Consider the following 26,817-nt stretch of genomic DNA (forward strand, 5'->3'; position numbering starts at 1 on the left):
GCAGCTATAGGTCAGATACTGTTATTATTACCACTCCTAATAGCAGCAGCTAGCAGGTCAGACACTGTTATTATTACCACTCCTAATAGCTGCAGCTAGCAGGTCAGATACTGTTATTATTACCACTCCTAATAGCAGCAGCTATCAGGTCAGATACTGTCATTATTACCACTCCTAATAGCAGCAGCTAGCAGGTCAGATACTGTTATTATTACCACTCCTAATAGCAGCAGCTATAGGTCAGATACTGTTATTATTACCACTCCTAATAGCTGCAGCTAGCAGGTCAGATACTGTCATTATTACCACTCCTAATAGCTGCAGGTCAGATACTGTTATTATTACCACTCCTAATAGCGGCAGCTATAGGTCAGATACTGTTATTATTACCACTCCTAATAGCAGCAGCTATAGGTCAGATACGGTTATTATTACCACTCCTAATAGCTGCAGCTAGCAGGTCAGATACTGCCATTATTACCACTCCTAATAGCTGCAGCTAGCAGGTCAGATACTGCCATTATTACCACTCCTAATAGCTGCAGCTAGCAGGTCAGATACTGCCATTATTACCACTCCTAATAGCTGCAGCTAGCAGGTCAGATACTGCCATTATTACCACTCCTAATAGCAGCAGCTATAGGTCAGATACTGTCATTATTACCACTCCTAATAGCAGCAGCTAGCAGGTCAGAGACTGTTATTATTACCACTCCTAATAGCTGCAGCTAGCAGGTCAGAGACCGTCATTATTACCACTCCTAATTGCAGAAGCTATAGGTCAGATACTGTTATTATTACCACTCCTAATAGCAGCAGCTAGCAGGTCAGATACTGTCATTATTACCACTCCTAATAGCTGCAGGTCAGATACTGTCATTATTACCACTCCTAATAATAGCAGCCAGTATTATTATCATAGATATGTGTTTGTTGTCTCTTCACTAGTGTGTGTATCTCTGTCCAGGTGTGGCATGCTGTTTGAGGCAGGTGGACCGTACAGGGAAACTCCTGCCCCCAGGTACTGTAACCCCCAATTACCCTCACACATAAACACATGCAACTCTTACTTCGTACTAATTGAATTTATGTATTGATGCAGGGCTCGACATACAGGGCTGCCTGCTGGCCCGGGGAGGTTTTGGAAGCCCTCCGGGCCAGTCAATCCTCCGCATCAATGCCCCCCCCCCCCCCCCCCCCCCCCAAAAAAATATTGTAATAATGCTATTTACAGTCCAGGCTATATATAATTGTTGAAAAAACAGACAAATTCCCAAAGCTGTTAGTTCTTTATGCAGATTATCACAAGCACACAGACTAGTTCATCTGTCAGGCAGCAAGAAAGAGCAGCTCGCCACTGGTTGTCGTGTGGAGCAGCACACAGAAGAAGGACAGTAGTAGGGTTGCTAGTAGGGTATGTAGGGAAGATGTTTCAACTTTCAACTGGTAGATATTATAAGGCAACAGTGGGTATGTAAAACAGGTATTTACGATGTTTGGCCCAAGTCGTGGTTAAATCTTTGCAATGCACAGTTTTGTCATCATGCTCTGTTTGAATGAACGCTTCTAAAGGCTTTCCATAACCTTCCCAGTTAAATGTTGACTACACAGTAGGCCTATTTGTGATTATTCCCAGACCTTAAAAGGGGTCTCCAGATGTGGTTTAAGCATTGTTGTGGACTTGGAACATCCAATTGTTGTTGTTTTTCTATAAATAATTTTTAAAAAGTGTGATTTTGATAGTGAGAACTCGGAAACCGGGAAAACAAACTGTAGCTGAAGATAAAACATATTTTATTGGCCCTGTAGCCTGCTGACTGTTCAAAATCGCTAACAATAACAACAATACCCTTTTTGAGATTACGCAAAGTATTATTTTCCCCTCCAATCAATCAATGTAAATGTGATATTGTTAAGTAAAATGTCATAATTTCTGTATGGAGGGTAGGTATTATCGGCTAACTTGCTCAGCCCGCAAACTAAAGATAAAATCACTTGATCTCAAACATTTTTTTGGGGGGGGCAGTAGCTTTCAGTTGGCGATGGCCCGGTGTGCCACTGGCAAATTTACCTGAATGTCAAGCCCTGTCGTGTGTGTTGCCTCCCACAGTGTGTGAGGAGCTGAGTGTCCGTGACGCTGGGGTTAGGCTGATGACCTCCCTGTCCCTCTGTCCTGGAACGGCCCCCAAAGACACACAGCTGTTCCTGTACTTCAGTGTGGGGACAGCACCCTCCTCTGGCTTGGAGGGGGAAATCATTGTAGAGCGGTCCAGCACGGTTAAACAGGTGGGGACTGACTGCGTATTGTTTGGTCTGCTGGTCTGTCTATCTGCCTGCCTGCCTGTGTCTGTCTCTCTGTCAGTGTATCTGCTTCTCTGCTAATGAGTGCTAATCCTATCTATATATTCTATTGTAGTGTCTCAAGACAATGTTGGAGTCAGCAAGACTTGAAGGTAAAACTACTAGATTATAGAGTGTGTCTCTTCTCCCCTGTGTGTGCATTTGTGTTAATGGTGTGGGTTAATGGTGTGTGTGTGTGTGTGTGTGTGTGTGTGTGTGTACAGGGAACGGTTGGCATCTAAGGAGGCTGGACTGGTGTGAGGAGGTGGGAGAGGCTTTGATGGACGAGGTCAGTAACCAGAATTATAAAACGGGTTTTTTGGATGCTGATTGGTTGATACAGGGAGTTATTCATGACAATCCCCCGGGTAATGCTTCTTAACAGTTTTCATTTGAATGATCAAAGCTCCTTCAGCGTCCCACAGCCCAGCCAGGCAATTAATAAACTCCCCTGAAGAGAAATGTCTCTACAGGATTTCCCTATGCTTCCATCCTAGCATTTGGTTTGCAACAGTTGAGGTTTGTCTAAACCTTGTTGCCTGCCAAGCTGACCTGTGCAACAATGTTGCAGGTTTTTTTTACGATCTCCACCGTGCCATAGAGAATGATCGTGTCCAGAGGAGACTCATTATAATGGATATATCCAAAGAAATGGCAATAGAAATAAAGGTAAAACAAACGAAAATGCACATAGTTTGCTGTCAGTTCAGCTGCTTGTCGTGATTGTGGGTTTGCTTTAGTTGACTAGTTGGCCAAGGAGAAGAAGCCAACTTGCAATGCAAAAAGTGTTTTGCTTAGAATAGACGACCAGCCCGTTTGGCTGACAACCATGTCAATAGAATAGACAACCAGCCCGCTTGGCTGACAACCATGTCAATAGAATAGACAACCAGCCAGCTTGGCTGACAACCATGTCAATAGAATAGACAACCAGCCCGCTTGGCTGACAACCATGTCAATAGAATAGACAACCAGCCAGCTTGGCTGACAACCATGCCAATAGAATAGACAACCAGCCCGCTTGGCTGACAACCATGCCAATAGAATAGACAACCAGCCCGCTTGGCTGACAACCATGCCAATAGAATAGACAACCAGCCAGCTTGGATGACAACCATGCCAATAGAATAGACAACCAGCCCGCTTGGCTGACAACCATGTCAATAGAATAGACAGCCAGCCAGCTTGGCTGACAACCATGTCAATAGAATAGACAACCAGCCAGCTTGGCTGACAACAATGTCAATAGAATAGACAACCAGCCCGCTTGGCTGACAACCATGCCAATAGAATAGACAACCAGCCCGCTTGGCTGACAACCATGTCAATAGAATAGACAACCAGCCAGCTTGGCTGACAACCATGCCAATAGAATAGACAACCAGCCAGCTTGGCTGACAACCATGCCAATAGAATAGACAACCAGCCCGCTTGGCTAGCAACTTCAGAATCTCAGCACTAACGACTGGCTTTTGCTCTGACTATATTGTCTGGTGGAAGGATGAAATAAAACAAATGTACTAATTTTTATGAAAACAGGTTGTTAATCTTTTTTTATATGTTGGCAATTGTTTTGTTAAAGCAATAAGGGCACTCGAACCTGGGGATTATCGTGAATAACACCCTCCTAAGGGATGTTTCCTCGTACCTCCGCGTCGGTTTTAAGAACAGACCATAGTCGGGTGTTATTGTCACGATAATCCCTGGGTTCTAATAAATGATTGCTTAAGCGAAATCAAGAAGTGGGATACATTTTCCGCTCTCTTTTTCACTCACTGCCACAATCTCTCTCTCTCGTTTCTTCCCCAGGAGGCGTCTCTCTCAGAGCTGAAGATGAGTCATGGAGACGCTCTGGTGATTACTGAGGGACGACTTCCTCCCAAGGTACACTCAACTTCCTGTTCTCTCACAACCCCATTCACTCTCTACAGACACGTATTCCCCATCTCACGTCCCCCCTCTCTCTCTCAGGGTTTTCTGAAGCTGTCAGTCTGGCTGTATGTGGAGCCAAGAGCCTATCCTGTGGTCTCTATGGAAACAGAGGTCAGCGGCACAGCCGAGGGGTCCACGGAGGGTCAGAGGTTGGAGGTCATGACTGCAGGTAAGACACACACACAGTATGAAAGTAGGTATGAAGGTATGAAACTATGTCCACTGGTTAAAATGTGTGTGTTTAGTGGGCGGGGCCATGGTGGAGCTGAAGACTGTGGGACAGGTGGAGATCTCAGAGGAGGCTACACTGGAAGAGCTGAAGACTCAGGTAGTGTGTGTGTGTGTGTGTTGATACTGCTCCTTCTACCGTGTGTATGTCCATGCTGTGTGTGTTAATACTCTGTGTGTTAGGTGCTGACTCTGCCGGCGCTGCAGTATGTGTGTGTGCCCACTCCTGCGTTTCTGCGTGTGTGGCAGCTGGAGGGACAGAGACTGACACGTATCCTCAGAGGACAACAACACACACTCAGGTACACACACACACACACTCCTCCCTCTCACTCCTGTCTTTCTCCTCTCATCCCTTTCCTTTTCTCAACAACAAGTATCTGTTCACAGGAAGTTGAAGTTGTGCAGTGGGGTGGAGTTGTGTGTGCAGCAGCTACTGAGAGAAGAGGATCTTGGGTAAGCCTGGGGTTATTCTACTCATTGGTCAGTTAAGCAGATATCGGAAACATGATTTCTGGATCTGTTGTTATCCCTCGCTCTTCTCTTCCTCTCCCTCCATCTTATTGCCCCATTCCACCCTCCCCCAGTCCTAAGGAGGTGTTGCTGCGTGTCCAGATGGGGGTGCCAGGGGAGAGGGGTTACTACCCTCCAGAGGACCTGGTCTGGGATGCTTCTCGAGACCCTTCCCCCAGATCGCTACGCTCTGCCCTGGCCTCAACATACGGCCTCTCTCCTGACTCCCTGCTACTGGCCAAGCACCAGCCACACACACACACCTGGGAGACTTTCTCCAACTGGGTAAGAGATGGGGAGGGAGGGAGCCTGATGTTTTATTGTCACTCTCCTATGTTTTTTTTTTGACTCTTCCTGGCGCTTGTTGATGATGCGTGCACACAGAGCCAGCAGGTGTCCAAACGAAAGAAGAAGAAAAAGGCGGAGTCTCTGCTTGGAGCGCCTTTCCACCTTACAGACGGTGACATCGTCGGTGTCAAGGTAACAAACGCAGCTCTGTGGTTCATTGTATTGGTTGCGTTCCAGCCTATTCTGCTTTAATTGGACAGAACTTGCTTATTGAATGTGACATGGTTTTCTGATTGGATAATACTTTGACAGTAACATGGTGTTTTCTGATTGGACAGAACCTGTTGATTGACAATAACCGGGACTTTAGCACCCAACAGGATGAGCAGAGGTTGAGGGAAGAGAAGGAGCAACGCAGGAAAGGGTGGGGCTTCTTAAAATATCCAATGAGACTCAGGTCACAGTGTTGACGCTGCTTTTTGTGTATGACATTAGCTTTACAAGAAAGTGTATTTATAGTTACAAAGTTATTATAAATAAATAAGTAAATGTCTACGGTTTACATTGATACTATTTCCTCTCTACTCCTGTAGAGGGCAGGGTGCGGGGGCTGAAGTTGAGACCAACCAAGGGGTGGGACCAGAGAAGAAGATGGGGCCAATCAAGGCCAGGAAGCCAGAGGTGGCCCTGTCAATCAACGTGGGGGTGTTCAGATAGCCTCGCCTTACACACACACACACACACACACACACACACACACACACACACACACACACACACACACACACACACACACACACACACACACACACACACACACACACACACACACACACACACACACACACACACACACACACACACACACACACACACAAACACAAACAAACAAACAAACAAACAAACAAACAAACAAACAAACAAACAAACAAACAAACAAACAAACAAACAAACAAACAAACAAACAAACACATACAGTACACATGCGCGCACACACAGACTTTCTCACCGTGGCATCGCTCAACATCATGAACAATCTTCTGGACATCTGTTAGTGTGCCAAACATTTTTGATAATGTGTTCACACAGCTTGACCCCCCCCCATAGATCTGCTATCTTCTGCTAGTGTAGGTCTTACTGGTTCGCTATACAGACCTCTGTCTACTCAATGTTACAAGCTGCAGTCTAACTCTCCCTCCATCTCTCTGTCACTACATCTGGATCCCTTCTCCCCTCTACATGAGATCCAATAGGAACCAATATTTCTACATGAGATCCAATAGGGACCAGTATTTCTACATGAGATCCAATAGGAACCAGTATTTCTACATGAGATCCAATAGGAACCAGTATTTCTACATGAGATCCAATAGGAACCAGTATTTCTAAATGAGATCCAATAGGAACCAGTATTTCTAAATGAGTTCCAATAGGAACCAGTTTTTCCACTCATAGTACTGGGTGTATTACATATATATTGGTATGTATTTACAGTATCTGCTGACTAGTTTGCAATGGTACACACCACAGAGGTATAGATATGTACCAGTAGATTATATACACCTATATTTCTAATAAGAGTTAGTGGGTTTATATCCATGCCTTAACATGGACGAGCCACAATTCAGCTCAGTCCGGAATAGTCCCCCCTACCTCATTTCTGTCTCTCTGTTGCGCCCTCTCTCGCTCTACCTTTCTTTCCCTCCTAACTTCATCTTTGCTTAGTGGTCTCACCCTCTCGCCATTTTCCTTACATGGGAAAGAGTCCAAGTGTTTTCTCTGTATCCCATCATGCCTCTGCACCAGAGTTGATCATGTTAATCATACTATAATTATGTTTGTTTCATGTGCATGCAGTGGGTGTGTTTGGATGGACTTCAGGGAGTTAAAATAATTAATGGATCATTTGACTAATATGTCATACGTGACTTTCAGAAATGACGGTTGGACAATGAATGCGAGTGACTTTGTTTTTGGATTATGAGAATATTTGATTTCCTAACTAATCTGATGTTTTTATTTTTGCATTTGCTGTAAGAATAACTTAAGTGAGTTTTGAGTACTGAATGACTTCTACTTGTGGTGTGGGTCAGTGCCAAGAAGCAAGGTTTGACAGATGGAGAGTTTTGGATTAACTACAGAATAAAACGGAACAAGAAGCAAGGACAGATAGATGAAGAGTTTTGTGATTTGGATTAAATACAGAATAAAACCGATCAAGAAGCATGTTTGCAAATCTTGTTTTATTAATTTTGAAGTCCTGATGCATGTTTACAGACCTTTGTCATTTGCACACTCTTTTGCAACCACGAATCATAGTAGGCCAACACATTTGAATCTAGAACATGTTGCCAGTGCCAAGAAGCAAATTCTCCATTCAACCATTATATTTGGTAATACTGAAACGATGCTTATCAAACATAATATCAATGTATACATTTTACATTTACAATCAATCATCTATCTGTATATATTTTGAAATATGAAGACAATATCTCAAGATCGGGGTTAGGGAATATTGTTCAGGGCTAGGCTAATACATGTTGAGTGGGGGCAATGAGATGGGGCCGGTCACATGCTGCACGGACGGCATATGAGGCCCGCCCTGCCCTTCAGGTAGCGATGACGTCATTGAGGGCCACATGGGATAGCCAATGGGAGGTAGCAATTGGGCCTGGGGGCCGTAGTGATGGTGGTGGACGGAGTTTCCTCTTGGTTTGACCGCTGACCTCACAACAACGTCCTGGATGAAGTCAACATCAAGATGAAAACAAAGTAACAAATATAAGATGTTAAGAATTCCAAAAAGGCATGATCTTTGGTATGTGGGTGACTGGAACCATAAGACTGCTGAACAATTAATCATCAAATGGCAATCGGGACTATTTACATTGACCCCCCCCCCCTTGTTTTTACACTGCTGCTATGCATTGTTTATTATTTATGCATAGTCACTACCCCTACCTACATGTACAAATGACCTCTTTTAACCTGTACCCCCCCGCACATTGACTCTGTACCGGTACCCCCTTTAAATAGCCTCGTTATTAATTTATTCTGTTACTTTTTATTTTATTTAGTAAATATTTTTTTAACTCTATTTCTTGAACTATATTGTTGGTTAAGGGCTTGTAAATAAGAATTTCACGGTAAGGTCTACAACTGTTGTATTCAGCACTTGTGACAAATACAATTTGACATAAATGATGTGGGTGTGTGTGATACTGACCTGTCCTGGGTTAGGTGGTGACAGGGCCGTGGGAGGTATTGCTTTCAGCATCATGTTGTGCATTATGATCTGATGCATCTGAGCATTCTGCATCAACATCAGCTCCACCATGTCTAACACACACACACACATACATGAAAATGAACATTATATACACATACATACACACACACACCAGTAGCTGCATTTTGCATTTGTGTGTGTGTTTACCTTCTTTGATGCTCCCAGACCGTGGTGCAGGGTAAGGCTGAGGAGGGGGTATCTGTTGTATGAGGGGCTGTTGCTGTGGTAACTGCTGTATGAAGGTAGTAGGCTGCTGGGGCAACTACAGACCAAGAGACAAATAGCATCAGCTGTCTGTGTGTAAGAGAGAAAGAGAAAAAGCAGAGCAACAGGAAGATAGATGGAGAGGAAGACAGAGAAAGAGAAAGATTGTCTCACCATTTGCTGGATGATGCGTGGGGGCTGTGGCGGGGGTGGAGCGGGGGGTGCAAGGGCAGGCTGGTAGATATGGATGGGGGCCGGAGTAGGAGGCAGAGGGACAGGAGGAGGGAGGAGGTCTGGGCGGTACCGTCTCCCTGTCCCACCCCAGGTGTGAGGTCTGCTCAGGTCCTCCAACATGTGCTGCTCCTGCAGGCAACACGCACAGACATTACCATGTGAGTTTGATGATAATGATGGTGATAAATATCTTAATAATAATGTCATACCCTCAGTCTTTGCAGCAGGTCCTTTTTTCGTCTGAGCACACTGTGCAGCGCATCCACCTGTCCATCAAAACTCCCTGGCCAATCAGAAATAGGAATAAAGTAACGTCAGAAAACTTACACATACAAAAAGGAACAATCAGGGTTTGCTTGTACTTCAACGCTTCATTACAATATTTGTTTTCAAACATTTTGTAGTCTTACTGGTGGATAGGGCAGATTCTGCTCTGCCGTCCTTGTTGTCCCTCTCATTCTCCAGTCTCTGTGGACATGAAGACAAGCAGGAGGTGAGTAGTCAGTAGTCAACAAGAGGCCATGTGCAGCCAGAACTCGCAACATCAGAAAAGATTATCTCTTTTACTACTCTTTGTTACACTCATAAGTTTAAAAACGTGGCATTTCTGTCTATCGAAGTAAATGATCAGATGATTATTTGATATCCAAAACTTTAAAAACTCAATCAAATAATCAATGACCTTCTCCAGCAGCCTGAGTTTGAGTCTGGTCATCTGGTCAAGCATGGGATCAGTCATTCTGAGAGTACAGTTTTCTCCACACTGTGAAGTTGGAGAAAACACACACACACACACAGCAATAAGTGACTGAGGGTCACCGCTGTACACACCCCCACTCTCCTGTCCCCAATTTACCTGTAGCTCTTTAGCCGTATGTCACACACCTATCAATCAGCTCTCAGTTTCTACGCCAAACTGAGACCACTAACCTGGTTACTAAGGGACACAACTGTTTGTCAACCAAGCCACGCCTACTGTTTGGTTACCGTTCCTGGTTTTGTTCTTGATCCTAGGTTACTGTTTACCATCTGAGCCGACACAGTGTATTTCTCTTGAACAACAACCCAGTAAGGCAATTAAAGAAATGTAAAAGTAAGGGTCAGTGAAATTGATTGGGATAAGAATAGAAAGTAATATATGCAGTCAACACACAGAAAGTTAGAAATTGGTATAAACTTGGGTGGTCATTCAATCATACCAGATTGGCACCCAAATAGGATCTGGAATGAGAAGCTCTGTGCTGAAAATGTATAAATTGAGTCTTTACTGGAGGGATTGGAGGTCTTCTCCTGTCCAAAGAGTTGGACCCGGACCCAGGGACGAGTTTCGTAATTTGGAGGCCCCAGGCAGAGGCCAGTCTGAGGCCCCCCGCCCCACCTCATTTTAAAATAGGGATTTATAGTAAAGACATATAATTTAACTTAAAAAATATATTACCTTTTAACCCCATAGAGTCTAAGGGCCCGGGCTGGGTTTCTATTAAGCTAACCTATGGAATTGTTTTAAGATGGTCATACCAAGGATCATTTAGCTATTTACTTTTGAATTTTAGGACCCATGTAGGTATCAACAATCTATATGAAAAAATCTATTTGATTAAACATCGAATTTGGCCTTACTGCAATTTTTGTATTATTTATTTATGCCTCAAGCAGAGGCATTATTTCTGTTTAATGGTAAGTCCGTCAGTGCCCGGACCTGAAAACAATCAGACCCATACCCGAATGGACCCGAGGACAACCCGAGCTAGACACGACCCATACCCGAATGGACCCGAGGACAACCCGAGCTAGACACGACCCATACCCTAACATACCAGGGTGACAAAAAAATTATGTTTATCAGCCAAGCTGCTCTTCTAGTTAACGAATAGATCATTATATGTTGGTTAGGCCTTCTATAAGTTGATACATTCACCTTAATAGCTTAAAATAAATATGCTATAGGTCAGGGGTATTCAACTCTTACCCCATGAGGTTCTATCTGATAATTAATTACACCCAATTGGTGTCCTAGGTCTAAATCAGTGCCTGATTGGAGGGGAACAATGAAAAAAAAGTAGTGGAACGGGCTTTGAGGTCCAGCATTGAGTTTGAAGGCTATAGGTTATACAGAGCCGTGGTTGTGTCCATTTGGGCTCACTCTGGTCTATCGGCTGTAGTTACATAGACCCAAGACTAGATGACAATCAAAGGTTGTGTTCACACAGGCAGCCCAATTCTGATCAACATTTACTGGGGGAGAGGGGCTGGTTTCGGTGCCAATGCACCACACAACCAATAAACGATGCATGCCGACTTCGTGCACTTCAATGTCATGGTTTGCATTTTCAAAACCACAATAAATAGACTAGTCCTCAGGTCCAGAATAGAGGCTGGGAAACGCAGTATTAAATAGAGCCATGACTACATGGAACTCTCTGCCACCACAGGTAACTCAAGTTTGAAAAAACAGATAAAAGAACACCTTACCGCACAGTGGACTGAGAAGAGACACAGACATTTTATATATATTGTACTGTAATTTGCACTGTACTTTGTATTAGTCCTAGATATTGTGTATGTACTGATATGTAGGCTATGTGTGACGTTTTAAATGTATTTCAGTCCTTGACTAATAATGTTCTGTACTATGTCATGTTTGTGGACCCCAGGAAGAGTAGCTGATGCTTTTGTAGTGGCTAATGGGGATCCTAATAAATACCAAGTGTCAATCTTGACAAACAGAAAATACCTTCCTCCCTACCTTGTAGGCTTACCCAGTATAGAATGTAGGGCTTGACTTTTTGGTGTTTTGTAACAGATGTCGCTTTCCAATCATCAATTGGCTGCTGCACAGTTTGAATTTATTGATTGATTTTATTTGTCGGTAAAAAAAAAATACATATATTGTTGTCTCTATTCTTTTTACATAAATACATAGATACAGACACATTACAGAGATAGACATGAAAAAATGCTCAACCTCCAGATGAGTATGAGGGGGGGAGTTTAAGTACAATTCTTGCAAGCTTGTTTGGCTGGTACAGTAGCTTATTTTTTAGAAGTTTGGGGCTGCTGGTGAACCATGATGTGCAGGCATATTCAAAGTGACACTGGACTAGCACATTAGCTAGGTTTCCATCCAATTGGCGACAGATTGTCATGCCAATATTCACAAATCTTCATAAAAACAATATGCCTAGGGCCTCCCGAGTGGCGCAGCGGTCTAAGGCATTGCAGTGCTTGAAGCGTCATTATAGACCCGGGTTCAATCCCAGGCTGTATCACAGCTGGCTGTGACCGGGAGACTCATGAGGCAGCACACAATTGGCCCAGCGTCGTCTGGGTTAGGGGAGGGTTTGGCTGGCTGGGATTTCCTTGTTCCATCACACTCTAGAGACTCCTTGTGGAGGAGAGCCTACAAGCTGACTTCAGTCACCAGTTGGACAGTGTTTCCTCTGACATATTTGTGTGGCCAGGTTAAGTGAGCAGTGTGGCTTGGCAGGGTTGTGTTTCAGAGGACGCATGGCTCTCAATCTTCACCTCTCCCGTGTCGGTAGGGGAGTTGCAGTGATGGGACAAGACTGTAACTACCAATTGGGGAGAAAAAGCAGTAAAAGTACAACAACAAAAAAGTATTAATATGACATTTCAGATTTTCTTTTCGGAAAATTTGACACCGGACATGATACGGAAGATTTTAATTTACCAGACATTTGAGAAAATGTATCGGACATCCATATGCATTCAGACCCGCCATCAATAAATTTTAGATATTGACCAAATGAGACACATTTACATGTCTTTAAAAACAGCCTATAACAAATAAAATAAATATATATCTATATATAGCCTATATAAAAGAAGAAAAGCTTAGGCCTAACCCCAGAGAGATAAAGAAATGCCAGTGGTATGCTACATCTGCTATACAGATATAGACATACAGGAGGCTAATTCATTTTTTTTTTTTTATCAAAATATTTTGTATAAAGATAAGCATTATATTGTTAGATTACAGGAGTAAAACTCTGGTAGGCCTGAAACAGTCTTCCTCCCCTCAAATTCAACTGTCGGAGTCAGTTGGAACGCTGGGGTGCACTGTTGTCATATCATAGGCCTGCAGTAGCTAAAGCTTAATAATAGCCACACCATACCAAACCTTCACAAACATTTCTAAACTTTATTAGGGTAATATCAAAAGTAAGTCTAACCATTATTTATAGGGAAAGTATGAGCAGAAGAGCAAATGTAAACCAGGTTAAAAACGCACCACCCTCCCATGTGTCCAATAAAAAAAATACACAACCCTCCTCAAAGGGTCAGCTCTGAAAAAGATCTCACTGAAAAGATTAGAGGAAAAGATATCTGAATTGTGCTGCCTGTGTAAATGCAACTCAACCGGACCATACCTGCACAAGTTTGAATTTTGGACCCGGACCGGGTAATCGTGTTCGGATGGACCCATGAAGAGCTCTAATATGTAGTTAGCGGACTAAATCCGCAGTCAAGATACATCAGTTGACAGTTGAGTTTGGGAAACACAAGGCTATGCTGCTACTGGTTAACTAATTTCCGGGCATTTAGCGCGCCGTTTGCAAAGGTGGAGCCGTTGGTTTAAAAAGCTTAATTGATCCAGTCAAAAACACGCACACATTTACAAAAAATTGTATGGATGGACTATTTTTGTAATTCTCTATATGTATTGGCTAATTCCCTTATCAATCAAAGTTTAGCTTCACAATTTAGTCCTCTGATTGGTTTCCAACTTGTCAGTCAGGGATCTGTAGAATATGGGAAGGAGTTTTTGACTGTGCATGTAAACACTTAGAGAGCATGATTTCCATTGGCTGGGAAATTCGCTCCGAGTGTGTTGATTGGCCATATTAGCGGAGGAAACTTGATAAGGGCGGTGCTAAAACGACATGGCGGCCATATTGAATTTCATATTGACAGTTGTTCCAAAGATTTTGCATCCGAGGTACAAGAAAGTGAAAGGTATTAATGGAATAATCAGCGATTTCAGGACATTTGTCCTTGGTTGTGTTTCAACCAAGACATGGACGAAGATGAACGACAGAGGAAACTAGATGCTGGAAGAGCAAAGGTTTGTAACGATTTATGGGTAATGCATCAAACTAGCTGTCTAGCCATCAAGCTAACCTAGCTAAACGTATCAACAACATTGTCGTACAATAAAGTAATAGGTTGCAGTTGCTTGATAAAGGGCCTTAAGTTCAAGTTTTAGCAACTAATTGAATCGCTAAAAAAGCTAGCTAACTGCATTACATGTAGCTATGGTTAGCAGAGTCTAAACTAGCTACAGTAAGTTAACTAGCTAAACCCTTTGTTATTAATGAATTATAATGACACAATTTGTGGCTTGCCAAAACAAATGTTAGTATTTTTCTACCGTTGACTCAACAACCCAGCTGACGTTATACTGCCTATTTGAACTACCCTATTGTCTCATCTACTGTTTTAATAACTTACCTTGATGAATGACTTCACTAAATGCTCCCAGTTTACTACTGATTATTAACTTAGTTAGCATTTGGCTAGTTGTTGTAGAAACGGGTTCTTATTCAGTTTGCTACCTAGCCCAAATATATTCCCCTTATGTTTACTAATTAGTGTGGGCCCCTTACTGGGAGAGTATCATCCCTGCTTGCCAAGTCGATGCAGGTGATGGCATCCAGGATATGGTTCGTCTGTGTATGTGGTTGCGTTTGAGACACATTATATGCACAATTCTACGCAGGTGATCCGATATTTGCAATGCATGGAGAGGTGTGAAACACTACCACTGAGGTTTAAAATCTCAAAACCAGGCATGTTAATGTAATATAACGACCCTATAATCCGCGCAGACCAAGAGAAAATGTCTTGACCTGTCACCTGAGCATCAACCCTGCCATTCCCCACAATGGTGTCTATATCGCTTCGGGTATGACCTTTGCTTGGGTTGGCTTTCTCCCAACTGTTGTTATTTTAGATTTGCATGTGCTATAGAATATGAGATATGACAGGCTCACCCGAGTCTTGAAAGGATGTGTGATCTACCTATTTTTGGCACACCTCAAACCTGGGTGATGCTCACGCAGCAGGTGTTGGTATGATGACTTTGTTCACAGTACCTTAATTGATAAACCGTTGTTATTATGACAGAAATCCACCAACATGCAGCACAGTCAGTTGGTAAGTGAAGTGAGGGGTGGCATGGCTCTTGGGTTGTGGTGATTCTGTCTATTAATCTAGAACAGGGGTGACCAACCTTCCTCCAGGAGAGATACTGAGTATTATTCAGGCTTTTTCACCAGCCCTGCTCCAACATACCTGATTCAGCTTATCAAGGTCCTGGGGAGCAGCTGATTAGCAGCAAAAAGCCTGTGGTAGCTCCAGCTCTGCATGTGGGGGTTTGGCCACCCCCTGGTCTATCCTTGGGATCTATTGATCTGTTTTGGGATGTTGTTGACTCATCACTGTCTTGCGTCATCTGTTTTCTGTTTTGTGGATGGGACAGATAGAAATGCACCACACAGAGACTTCTGTTCATTTATTTCCACATGATTGAAGTTGGCCCCCTAGACACTGATCCACAATCAGTCTTCAGTTGTCCCCCCCTAATGGTTGAATTAGTGGAGGGCTCTCTGATATCATGGCAGGTGTGTTATTGTGAACAGACACCATCAGATGGCGCCATGACACTAAACCTGGCCTCTGGTCCTCGAGTACCCCCAACAGTACACATTTTTATTGTAACCCTGGACAAGCATGCCTGATTTAACTTGACAACTAATCATCAAGCCCTCAATGAGATGAATGAGGTGTGTTTGTCAAGGACTACAACGAAACTGTGTACTGTTGGGGGTACTCGAGGACCAGGGTTGGGAAACACTGGTCTGAAATAGTATAGAAAAAAGGGTGCAGTTTCAGACAACAGAACACATTGGATCCCAGTAGGCCTTCTCTTGCAGTTAGCGTCCCAACCCTTACATGGCACTTCTGAGGGAGCTAGTATGCCCTCAAATATAGCAACAGTATTAGAAAAGTTGAAAAGAAATGAGCATGACATAGGCTACAGTAGGCTTTTTCATGCTGTACTGAATTGTGAAATTGTCAGTGAGCCACTTATGGCAGCTGTTGCTATGGTGACGTGCCACGTCTGCATCAGTTGTCTTTTGATTTGAGGCAAACCAAGCTCCTGTCTTCAGTTTGAACACATAGCCTACATACGTACACACACACACACAGCTGCCTGTCTGATAGTCGAACATGCTTCTCTACACACTAACACTACAGCCAAGTCTCACTTTATCACAGAGACAGACACAGGAGGCTGAGGATGGTGAGTGGGTGTTGAGTGGGTGTGTACAGTATCTGCTGAAAGCTGGGCAGACTTCAATCGAGTAGAACAGCCCACATATAGAGATCAGGCATTGAAACACACACACACACACACACACACACACACACACACACACACACACACACACACACACACACACACACACACACACACACACACACACACACACACACACACACAATCTCTTGTGGGTCAGTAGCACTGCTCAATGCAACATGAGTCCTGGGGGTGGACATGGCATGGGTCGGCTTTTTACGGGTTTGCTTGGGTTGGATCAAAACACGTGCTACCACATTGACACACACTTTGGGCTCGAGACAAAGCTCCTCCTGCGTTCTCTGCATTACACTGCCATCCCAACCCTCGGCGGGAGGTTGAAGTGTCATATTGAGACTAGTGTGCTTGTCTACCGTGTGAGTGTTGTCGTATCTGTTTGGGATTGATAGATTGGTGTGATGGTTTGAAAGGGAGAGAAAGGCTGCGTGGGGGAGAGAAAGCGTCAGAGGTGGAGCGTTATACGAGGGTCTCTGAACCACTGTAATCTGATTTTAAGCTGCTTATAGAAGAGGAGAGAGAGGGAGAGACAGGGATGTTGAAAGAGATGCAAAGAGAGATTGGTTGCACAATTACACTGACTAAATCAGTGCACTTTGACTTCAAAATGTCAGGAGGTTTTTCCTATCGCTTTGTTGGGAACCAGTGATAGTGGTTTTGGGAGATCTACGGAGAGATGCTGGGAGGTTGACTGTTAGGACTAAGTGGAGACTGTGGCTGGTTGACTGCTTTGGACTGGCAATGTGCTGGTGCTTTCATTCTCCCTGCTGGTTCAATCAGGGATGTTACTTGAGTGCTGGGAAGATTATCTGAATCAAACTCTTGTTCTTATTCATTGGGCGGATGAAAACCTTCACCCCTTAAACCTCTATCCTTTTCTGACTTCTTAAATCACTGGGATGATTGGAACTTTGACCTTTTATTCCTTGATCGGAATGATGGATTTGAACTTTGATGGACTTTGGTGAACTCTAACCTCTGACTTCTAACCCCTAACATGCTGATAGTGTGGTGGTGTTCGGCCCTCCTGACCTACGTTTCCCTCTACCTCTCCCTGTCCTTCCTGCGTAGCTTGCTAGCTTCCGACAGAAAAGGGCGAAAGGCGGCGGTCAAGTCGCGCAGAAAAAGACGCAGAAGAGGAAGGGCCCGTCTCCAACGCAGAATGACGGCCCAGCACAAGGTCGCCCCCTAGGGATGGACCTCCAGACAGACGACAACGCCACACAGCAGGACCGCATGTGTAACCATGAGGTGAGCCTCTGGCCGAATGAATGAAAGGAATATAAATATCCACGCTGTTGCATAGGCTGACTCTGTAGTTTAAGGCAGCATTTCGATCATAAGGTCTTTGTCAGATTTGATTGTATGCCAATCCAATCCCAACTCTATGAGCATGTATCTCTCCATGGGTCCGAACATGTCATTCGTTTCTCTGTGGAATCAAAATGAAAATGATTCACAAGACCGATTGGCTACGGTGTCTGACTCCATATGTCTCAACGTATGGATGTCCACTCGGCACCCTCCTATGCTTTAAGAACCCCCCGTCCCCCCAGTCCTCTAAACACGCACAAGGTAGAAATGGGTTGCTAAACACAAAGATGCTTGTGGCGGCTGGTTGTCATAGCAATATGAATGGGATTACTGTGAACTCTATGTACAGGCTTTAAAGGGGAAGTCCACCTAATTTCATGGAAGTAATAAAGCAAGTGTGTTCAATGAGGTGTGTTTGTGCAATGCTAGAACAAAAGCCTGTACCATCTGCGTCACCCTATAGCTCTCAATGGCTAAGATTAGATAGTCACGCTGCTTTAAAGGTATAGTTCACCCAAATGATCAAGCTTGTCTGATTTTATAGACAACCAAGTATTTGTCTATGAATATGTGGAATATGACTAGGTTTACTTACCCAAAACTTTTTTTTAACCCTTAAGGAACCACAATGTTTTGGGGAGACAGATCAGAGCCATCTTCCAGAGGTCCAGTGGAGCCAGGGGCACTTGGAGCAACACCATCCCCAGGAGGGAAGCAGTGTCCTGGGGAGGCAGGCGGTCAGTGGGCATCCTGAGGAGATAGTGGTTGTGGGAGAGGAGGTCCTAGTGGTTCGCACTGGAAAAGATCAGCTCAAGGTACTGAACTGTACCTACACGCACGGTTTATTTAAGCAATAAGGCCCGAGGAGATGTGGTATATGGCCAATATACCACGGCTAAGGATACAGTGCTTGGAGACAGCCCTTAGCTGTGGTATATTGGCCATATACCACAAACCCCCAATGTGACTTATTGCATTTATAAACTGTTTACCAACATAATTAGACTAGTAAAAAGTTTTAAAAAATTGTTGTACACATGGTATACGGTCTGATATACCACGTCTTTCAGACAATCAACATTCAGTCTTTGTCTATGAATTAGGAAATATGGAAAGCTTTTCCTATTGTAGGGGATGGATGGGAGAGAAACAGCTTGAATTCTATTTTCATTATTGCTGGAGAAATGACGTAAACGTGTTCTAAATATGTACCAGGAGAAATGGGTTAGACGTGTGTTCATATGCATGCCCTGCAACAAAAGTTACGCACACTTCACTTGTGTGTTGTACCTCGTTTCCCTCCTTCAGGGAACAGTAGTTATATAAATAACTATGGTTAGATGCACTTGTTTGACACACACACACACACACACACACACACACACACACACACACACACACACACACACACACACACACACACACACACACACACACACCACTCCTAACTGGGTTGGGTATTTTCTCGTTTAGATTAATTTGTTCTCATGCATTTTTACCCATAAGAACCCGGAGCTGCTTCTGAATAATTAGAGATAGTACCTTAAGAAAGTATTCAAACCCCTTCAGTTATTCCACATTTTGTTACAGCCTGAATTCAAAATGGATTACATAGATTATTTTTCTCACCCATCTAAACACGATACCCCATAATGACTAAGTGAGAAAATGTTTTTAGAAGCGTTAGCAAATTAGTTGAAAATGTAATATAGTAATATCTAACTTACATAAGTATTCACACCCCTGAGTCAGTACGTAAGTCTCTAAGAGCTTTACACACCTGGATTGTACAATATTTGCCTTTTTTTAATTTTTATTCTTCAAGCGCTGTCAAATTGGTTGCTAGAAAACCATTTAAGTCTTGCCATAGATTTTCAAGCAGATTTAACTTGGTAAGCAACTCAGTGTAGATTTGGCCTTATGTTTTAGGTTATTGTCCTGCTGAAAGATGAATTCATATCTCAGTGTCTGGTGGAAAGCAGACTGAACCATGTTTTCCTCTAGGATTTTGCCTGTGCTTAGCTCCATTCCATGTATTTTTTTTATCCTGGGAAAAACTCTCCAGTCCTTAATGATTACATACCCATAACATGATACAGCCACCACTATGTTTGAAAATATGGAGTGGTACTCAGAAATCAGTTGTATTGGATTTGCCCCAAACATAACACTTTGTATTCAGGACAAGAATTGAATTGCTTTGCCAAATTTTTTGCTGTGTTACGTTAGTGCTTTGTTGCAAACAGGATGCATGTTTTGGAGTATTTTTGGGTACATATTTTTGGGTTCCTTTTCACTCTGTCAATTAGATTAGTATTGTGAAGTAACTAAATCTACAATCCTACATTTTCTCCTATCACAGCCATTAAACTCTGTACCAATAGGTGCCCTTCTTTGTGAGGCATTGGAAAACCTCCCTGGTCATTGTGGTTGAATCTCTGCTTGTAATCCACTACTCGTCTGAGGGACCTTAGAGTTAATTATGTGGGGCACAGAGATGAGGTAGTCATTTAAAAAATCATGTTAAACACATTGCACACAGTGAGTCAATGCAACTTATTATGTGAGTTAAGCAAATGTTTACTCCTGAACTTATTTAGGCTTGCCATAACAAAGTGGTTGAATACTTATTGACTTAAGACATTTCAGCTTTTCATTTGAAAAACATTTAGAAAAACATAACTCCACTTTGACATTATGTGGTATTGTGTGTAGGCCAGTGATGACAAATCTCAATATAATCCATTTTAAATTCAGGCTGTAACGCAACAACAAAGTTTAGTGAATACTTTCTGAAGGTACATCTTTCTCATCCATGCTTCTTTCTCTGCTCCCTCCCTAACTTCCTCCCTCCCCATTTCTCCCAATTTCCCTCTCTACTCAGTTTCCCGCTCGCTCGCTCTCACTCCCTCTCTCTGCTCTCTCTATCTCTGCCTGTTCCTCTCTCACTCTGTTATACTTTGCATTCCCCTGGCAATCATATATTTGGCATTTAGCAGAAACTTTTAATCCAAAGTGATCAGAATAAAATGTAATAAAGTAAGGTGTTATGAATAAAATGTGTGTTTACGTCTGTGTGCGCGTACGTGTGTCTGACTATGGTCTCTCTCTCTCTCTGCAGCAGTTACAGGCAGCAGTAGAGAAACGTAATGAGATCATCAGCAGACTGAGCTGTAACCTGCAGGAGGCGCTGGAGAGCAGAGACCAGGTACAGCAGGAGGCGTTCTCCCTTACTGGACAGATACAGGCCCTGAAGATGCAGCTACAGCAGGTACACACTCGCACACAGACTTCAAAAAGTCAAAAAATGTTAAACAAGTACAGTACACATGATTGTGATTGACAAAATTAAAACGTTTACATTTTTTTTACTGCTATTAATGAAATAGTGAATGTAAGCTCTTCGATGTCCCTGTTGTCTTTTCCAGACCTCTCAGTTCTTTCGATCCAGGACCCAGTGGGGCTCAGAGCTCTCCCTAGCCCAGCGACAGGCCTCCCGGCCTGGCCACAGCTCCCACAACCTTCCCTCACTCCCCAACCACCTGGAGGTCCCAGTAACAGAACCAGGGAACCAAATACGCACACTCAGAATGGAACATGAACAGACTGGAGCTGGGTGTGTGAGCCCAGAACAATGTATTGATCCTGAGATGGATGTACTGATGCACACATTGAGGAGAGAGCTGCTAGAGGAGAGAGAGAAAAACCAGCTCATTCTTTCCCAACTAGAAGAGGAGAGGAAAGGGAGGGAGGAGGAGAGGAGAGAGATACACCAGTACACGGAGGAGAAGGAGGTGTTGAATAGGGAATTGCATGAGCTAAGGAGGAGACTGGAGGAGGAGAGGGAGAGAAGGAACGAGAGGGAGGATGAGCGAGAGTTCAGGGAAAGACGGGAAGAGGAGAAGAGGAGACATGGAGAGGAGGTGCAGAGAGTCCGACAGCTGTTGGAGGAGAGAGGGAGAACGAGAGAGGAGTTGGGATTCAAAGCTTCTAAACACAAACTGAACCAGGCTAAGGCTAGTGTGGAGGAGGATGGAGAGAGGGAGGAGGAGAGAGAGGAGTGCCTTCTGGACCTGTCCCTCCCCACTGATGGCACCCCGCTGTTGGAGTGCTACCTGTCCTCGGCCCTCCCCTCACACACACACTTGTCCTGGGCCGATGAAACTCTGGAGGAGTGCAGCCTTCTGGAAGAGCACAACCTGCTGGACAACTCTGGCAGCTACAGGTCAGAGGGAAATTACTGTATGTGTGTTTTTGCCCTTATGGTGGATTTTCCCCCAATACAAATCACATCTCCTAATCTCTCTCATTTCAGTCCTCTCGTCCCTCTCTCCCTCCATCCCACCACAGGTTTGAGCTGGACAGTGACATCATCAGCGGTGGTGACCAATCCCAGCTGTCCTTTTCGCAGGAAGAACAGACTCACTTTTCTGTCCCACAATCCACTGCACAGTCCCCCCACCCCGACCCTGAGAACGAAACATTGCCCTCTTTCGCCTCCCAGTGGCAGAACGACCCCCTCTCTGTCTCTCGAGACGCCAGCGAGACCTCTGAGAGACTCCGTGAGACGTCGGAGAGTCAGGAGGTCTCAGACCTGGGCAAGGAGCTGCTCATCCAGCAGTGTGGAGACCTCAGCGAGGAGGTGACTCTGAGGGAGAAGGAGAAGGAGGTGGTGATGGAGGAGTTGAGGAGGAGCGCTGAGGAGCTGGAGGAGGCCAGGGCCAGGTGAGTGTTAGTGTGTACCTGTCTACCATATCTTTGTGTTGGAGAACTTACAGCTCATGTTCATGGTGTGTAGGTGGGTGCAGGTCTCCGAGGAGCTGCAGGATGCGCACTGGGAGCTTGAGGAGGAGCGAGAGAAGAGGAGGAGAGCTGAGGAGGAGGTCAGCCTGAAAGCACACAAGGAGGACAATCTGAAGAACAGACTCTGCACCTTAGTGGAGGAGAGAGAGAAAGAGATGGAGAGACTCAACTCCTCTCCTCTCCTAGAGAAGGAGGGAGGTACCCTCCCCAGCCAGGAACGAGTGATGGAACAGCTAAAAGCGGAGAAATCTCTCCTCCTCGCTCGTCTAAAACAGCAGGAGGAGCTGCTCTCCTCTGTCCGGTTTGAGAAAGGAAGCAACAAGGAGAAAGAGGGGGAGCCGAGGGAGGTGGAGGAGGAGAAGAGTGTCCTCTTCTCCAGGTTGAGGCAGCAGGAGCAGCTGGTCTCCTCTCTGCTGGAGGTGAAACAGGCAGGAGACTCTGTCTCCTCTGAAGTCTATGCTCTGTTTGGACGACAGCTACAGTCACTACAGGTAGCTAGGAGTGCACTTTTTCCTCTTCCTCCCTCTCCTCCCCTCTTCCTCCCTCTCACTCTTGTTTCTCCTCATCTTCCACTAGCTAATCCCAGTGTTCTTCTCTCCCTCTAATGGATTTGATTGGTTCTAATTGGGTCCAAGCTAATAACCTCGCCTCTCCTCTCCAGACCCATCGTGACCAGCTTCTAGCCCTGCTGGAAGAAACTAAATCCAGGCACAAAACCACCAACGCCCTCCTCAGTCAGAAAACCCTGGAGCTTGACAACGCTCAAAAAGAGATGGACAGAGTCCAGAAGGAGGCGGAGACAGCGAAGCAGGAGGCGGAGACAGCGAAGCAGGAGGCGGAGGACAGGGAGAGGAGGATAGAGCAGACTGAGAGGGAGAAAACTGGGGTAGAGTCTGAGTTGCTGTGTTTGAGACAGAATCTGTGGAACCTGGAGGAGCTGCAGGGCCAGGGAGTGAGAGAGAGGGAGGAGGGCAGAAGGAGAGAGGAGGAGATGGACAGAACCACACGGAGGATGGAGAAGCTGATGGCGGAGGAGCTGGAGGAGTTCCAGAGACAGCTCCGAACCAAGGAGGAAGAGGTGAGGAGGAGGATGGTTGTGAGGAGGAGGATGATGATGATTAGACTATGATATGTATTTGAACCTGTTCAGGAAGTACTGAACAGACATGATATGAATTCTCTTTTTCAGGTGGAGGAGGAGAGGGAGAAGTGGGAGGTGGAGAGGCAGGAGAAGGACGCGGAGGTGCAGGGGGTGAGACGCCTGCTGGAGGAGCAGCGGAGAGAGAGGGAGCAGGAGGTGAAAGCGCTCCTGGAGCAGCAGATGCGGTCTGTGGAGGAGGCCACAGAGAGACTGAGAAGATCTCACAGTGAGGACGTGCAGGAGCTGCAGGAGAAACACCAGGAGGAGGTGTCTGAGCTGAGCAGCCGTCTGGAGAGAGAGCTGTGTGAGCAGAGACACAGTCTGGAGGAGGAGCAGAAGAGACAGATCAGCCTTATCAAAGAGGTACACACACACAGACACACAGACACACACACACAGACACACACAGACACACACACACAGACACACACAGACACACACACACAGACACACAGACACACACACACACACTACAACAACCTATACGCATACCTGTGTGGTGCTTGTCATCCACCCTCTCTCTCTCATTTTCTGTCTCCAGGTGAACGAGAGAGAACACCAGAGGATGCTGTTGGAGATGATGTCACAGCAGAGGGAGGAGCTTAGCCGTTTGAAGGCAGAGCTATCAGGGGAACAGAGGGAGAGCATGGAGGCAGCCCACCAAGCAGAACTACTGCAGATACAGGTACACACACACAACTAGACACAGGTACACAGACAACTAGACACAGACACACACACACACAACCACCCCTACCAGGTTTTCCGTTAGCCGGTAATAGCCGGCCAGTTGTCCCAAAAAATAAATAATAATCCCATTGCAAAATAATTATTTTTACCATATTCATTGATGGAAATACCAGACTATTTAGTGAAATTCAATTAGCGCGTGTATTTTCGTTGGTTGTTATGCTTATCACACACGCACAGCATACAGATACAGAATCTAATATGAGCGGGAAATCTGTCAGTGGCGAGAGCTGCTGCTACAGGTCCTCAAACAGCTCATTCCTTCCTGCTGGAGTGAAACATGCTTTTATAAGCCCAATCATCGTGTGTTAAACGTTTTGATGGCCACGATTTTAAAAAGAGCTAATATTTTAATTTCTCGCTTCCCATTCGCCATTCAAGTACAACGGTAGGCAGGCTTCAATCCGTCACACTCCACTTTACAATGAGCTGAAGGCAGTATGCATTTGGGGAAAATATAGTTAGTAGTTTGAAAACTGAACGCTTTACTTCATATTAGGAGGCAGGTCTTGCATTACTTCAAAGCAGAATCCGACCATAGAAACGTGGAGGCCATTATTTTACGAAGACTTCCATATTCCATTGAAACCAGAAGCCTATTTATTTTTTACATGTTCTATTGGTTCTCAAATCAACTTTTCGTTGATTTGATCTATCTATCGCTCTATAGAGCCAACAGGCCCTGGAGCTGGAGGCGCTGCGTCTGAGCCTGACCAACCACCAAACGACCCAGCTAGAGCTCTCCCAGGCCAACCTGCAGCGGGAGCGGGAGGCCTCTCTAAGCGAGCTCCAGGCTTCCCTCAGGGAGAAGTGGGCCCAGGAGAGGGCCGTGCTGCAGGCCAGACAGCAGTTTGAGGTGGAGAGGCTGAGAGCTGAGTGTGAGGAGAGGATCCAGCGAGAGCAGCAGGAGTATCAGAGGAACACGGGTGAGGATGATGGTAGTAGAATAGAGCCTTATCACTCAGATGCTCCGATGCATAGCTTTGTTTAACAAATGGACCTTCATCTGACCTGATCGATTAAACTGTCATTGGTGACCATGTTTGTCCTTGTGTGTGTAGATGCTCTGAGGCAGGAGTGTGAGAGTCGTCTCTCCCAGGAGAGAGCGTCCATGGAGGAGCGGCAGGCTACAGAAATAGTGGCCTTGAGGTCCCGGTGGCAGCAGGAGTCAGAGAAGGCCCAGTCAGAGCTCCAGACACATCTGTCAGAGGCTCGGGTATCACTCTCTTCTACCCAGGCAGCCTTCACCCAGACTGGGGCAGATCTGTCCGAGGCCCAGGCTAGCCTGGAGGAGCTCCAGAGGCTGGAGGGGGAGCTGAACCAGGCCTGGACTGACAGGGACGCTGCTGCCCGTGAGTCAACTAATAACTGTTATTGAGTTTGTCCGTATATTGTAAGGATGTTATAAACAAGTGAGAAGGATGCTATGAATGTGTTACTGCTACTCTCCAGGTGCAGTAGAGGATCTGGTGTCCAGACATCAAGTGGTGTTGCAGGAGAGAGAGGAGAAAACACGGCAGCTACAGCAGGAGGTGAACACACACATACACTTCTGTTTCTGAGATTTGCTTTATGCTTTGGATGGTGCCTTTCCGAAACACACTCTCTCTCTCGCTCCTTCCTCTAGGTGTGTCGTCTGCATGGGGAGCAGGTGACTCTGAGACAGACTTGTGACCAGGAGGTCTCTCAGCTCTGGGCTCAACTAGACAACATGAGGACCAGCCGCCAGGAACTGGGAGGTGAGTATACACACACACACACTGGACCTATGCTAGAACATCATTTGTTAAGTAGTGCAAATTGGTTTGATTGGTCAGCCAACCGAATTTCAGGTATCTTCTCTTTATCCATCTCATTTTCCTTCGCCTCGCTCTCCAGAGTTGAAGGAGCAGCTGCTAGCTCGTTCGTCGCGGGTGGATGACATCGAGCGTCTGAAGGTGGAGTTTAACGAGCAGAGGCGGGAGATCAATGAGCAGAACGAAGTCGAGCTGGAGAACCTGAGGAGGTACACGCACACACACACACCTATGCAGCTGAATGTGATCTACACACACCTATATAGGTAGGTACATGCACAAGGTATACAAGTGAACACACACCAATGTAAACCCATGCAAGTGAACACATACTTACACCCCATTAATGTGTACCCGGTCAGGTACTTTGAGCAGCGTCTGCGAGTAGCAGAGGAGAGCTACCGAGAGGAGATAGCCCTGCTGCAGCTGAGACTGGTGGAGGGAGCCCTGGAGGACTCTGTACTCAAGACCCAGGATGCTAGGTATGCTAATGTTCGTAGGCCTCTCTCGGCTAATCTGCCCACCAGCCGCCAATTACACACAATCTATAAGCCTGGGCCAGTTGTGGGCCATCTCACTG

The 26,817-nt window shown here is 45.1% G+C and overlaps 3 protein-coding genes across 4 annotated transcripts in view; 2 read left to right on the forward strand and 1 right to left on the reverse strand.

Annotated features, from left to right (window-relative positions):
* Nucleotides 1-7,527, forward strand: part of LOC129859704 (ubiquitin carboxyl-terminal hydrolase 40-like) — a 63,167-nt gene extending 55,640 nt beyond the window's left edge. The window contains exons 19-31 of the mRNA XM_055929790.1: nt 968-1,021; nt 2,111-2,286; nt 2,417-2,453; nt 2,565-2,629; nt 4,150-4,224; nt 4,312-4,441; nt 4,518-4,600; nt 4,684-4,802; nt 4,891-4,956; nt 5,088-5,298; nt 5,398-5,493; nt 5,640-5,725; nt 5,895-7,527. Of these exons, the coding sequence (XP_055785765.1) occupies nt 968-1,021; nt 2,111-2,286; nt 2,417-2,453; nt 2,565-2,629; nt 4,150-4,224; nt 4,312-4,441; nt 4,518-4,600; nt 4,684-4,802; nt 4,891-4,956; nt 5,088-5,298; nt 5,398-5,493; nt 5,640-5,725; nt 5,895-6,018 (1,322 nt within the window). The 3' untranslated portion in view covers nt 6,019-7,527. The remainder of the gene's footprint in view (nt 1-967; nt 1,022-2,110; nt 2,287-2,416; nt 2,454-2,564; nt 2,630-4,149; nt 4,225-4,311; nt 4,442-4,517; nt 4,601-4,683; nt 4,803-4,890; nt 4,957-5,087; nt 5,299-5,397; nt 5,494-5,639; nt 5,726-5,894) is intronic.
* On the reverse strand, nt 7,527-13,734 carry LOC129859705 (uncharacterized protein C21orf58-like). The gene is made up of 8 exons (XM_055929792.1): nt 13,423-13,734; nt 9,714-9,794; nt 9,442-9,499; nt 9,241-9,314; nt 8,972-9,160; nt 8,741-8,855; nt 8,531-8,643; nt 7,527-8,044 (listed from the first exon to the last, which is right to left on the reverse strand). Exons 2-8 carry the CDS (start codon nt 9,768-9,770, stop codon nt 7,835-7,837), a joined length of 816 nt encoding a protein of 271 aa, XP_055785767.1. The 5' UTR covers nt 9,771-9,794; nt 13,423-13,734; the 3' UTR covers nt 7,527-7,834.
* A 208-nt stretch (nt 13,735-13,942) lies between these two features.
* LOC129859707 (pericentrin-like) overlaps nt 13,943-26,817 on the forward strand; it is a 37,315-nt gene continuing 24,440 nt past the window's right edge. For both annotated transcript variants that reach the window (XM_055929793.1, XM_055929794.1), the window contains exons 1-16: nt 13,943-14,117; nt 17,505-17,684; nt 18,368-18,562; nt 20,869-21,018; nt 21,176-21,972; nt 22,098-22,472; nt 22,546-23,041; nt 23,212-23,628; nt 23,740-24,054; nt 24,233-24,376; nt 25,112-25,367; nt 25,503-25,793; nt 25,894-25,973; nt 26,069-26,180; nt 26,320-26,446; nt 26,600-26,719. In XM_055929793.1, the coding sequence (XP_055785768.1) occupies nt 14,070-14,117; nt 17,505-17,684; nt 18,368-18,562; nt 20,869-21,018; nt 21,176-21,972; nt 22,098-22,472; nt 22,546-23,041; nt 23,212-23,628; nt 23,740-24,054; nt 24,233-24,376; nt 25,112-25,367; nt 25,503-25,793; nt 25,894-25,973; nt 26,069-26,180; nt 26,320-26,446; nt 26,600-26,719 (4,103 nt within the window). In that variant the 5' untranslated portion in view covers nt 13,943-14,069. The remainder of the gene's footprint in view (nt 14,118-17,504; nt 17,685-18,367; nt 18,563-20,868; nt 21,019-21,175; nt 21,973-22,097; nt 22,473-22,545; nt 23,042-23,211; nt 23,629-23,739; nt 24,055-24,232; nt 24,377-25,111; nt 25,368-25,502; nt 25,794-25,893; nt 25,974-26,068; nt 26,181-26,319; nt 26,447-26,599; nt 26,720-26,817) is intronic.

This window comes from Salvelinus fontinalis, chromosome 7 (assembly GCF_029448725.1).
Source record: "Salvelinus fontinalis isolate EN_2023a chromosome 7, ASM2944872v1, whole genome shotgun sequence".
NCBI classification, from domain to species: Eukaryota; Metazoa; Chordata; class Actinopteri; order Salmoniformes; family Salmonidae; genus Salvelinus; species Salvelinus fontinalis.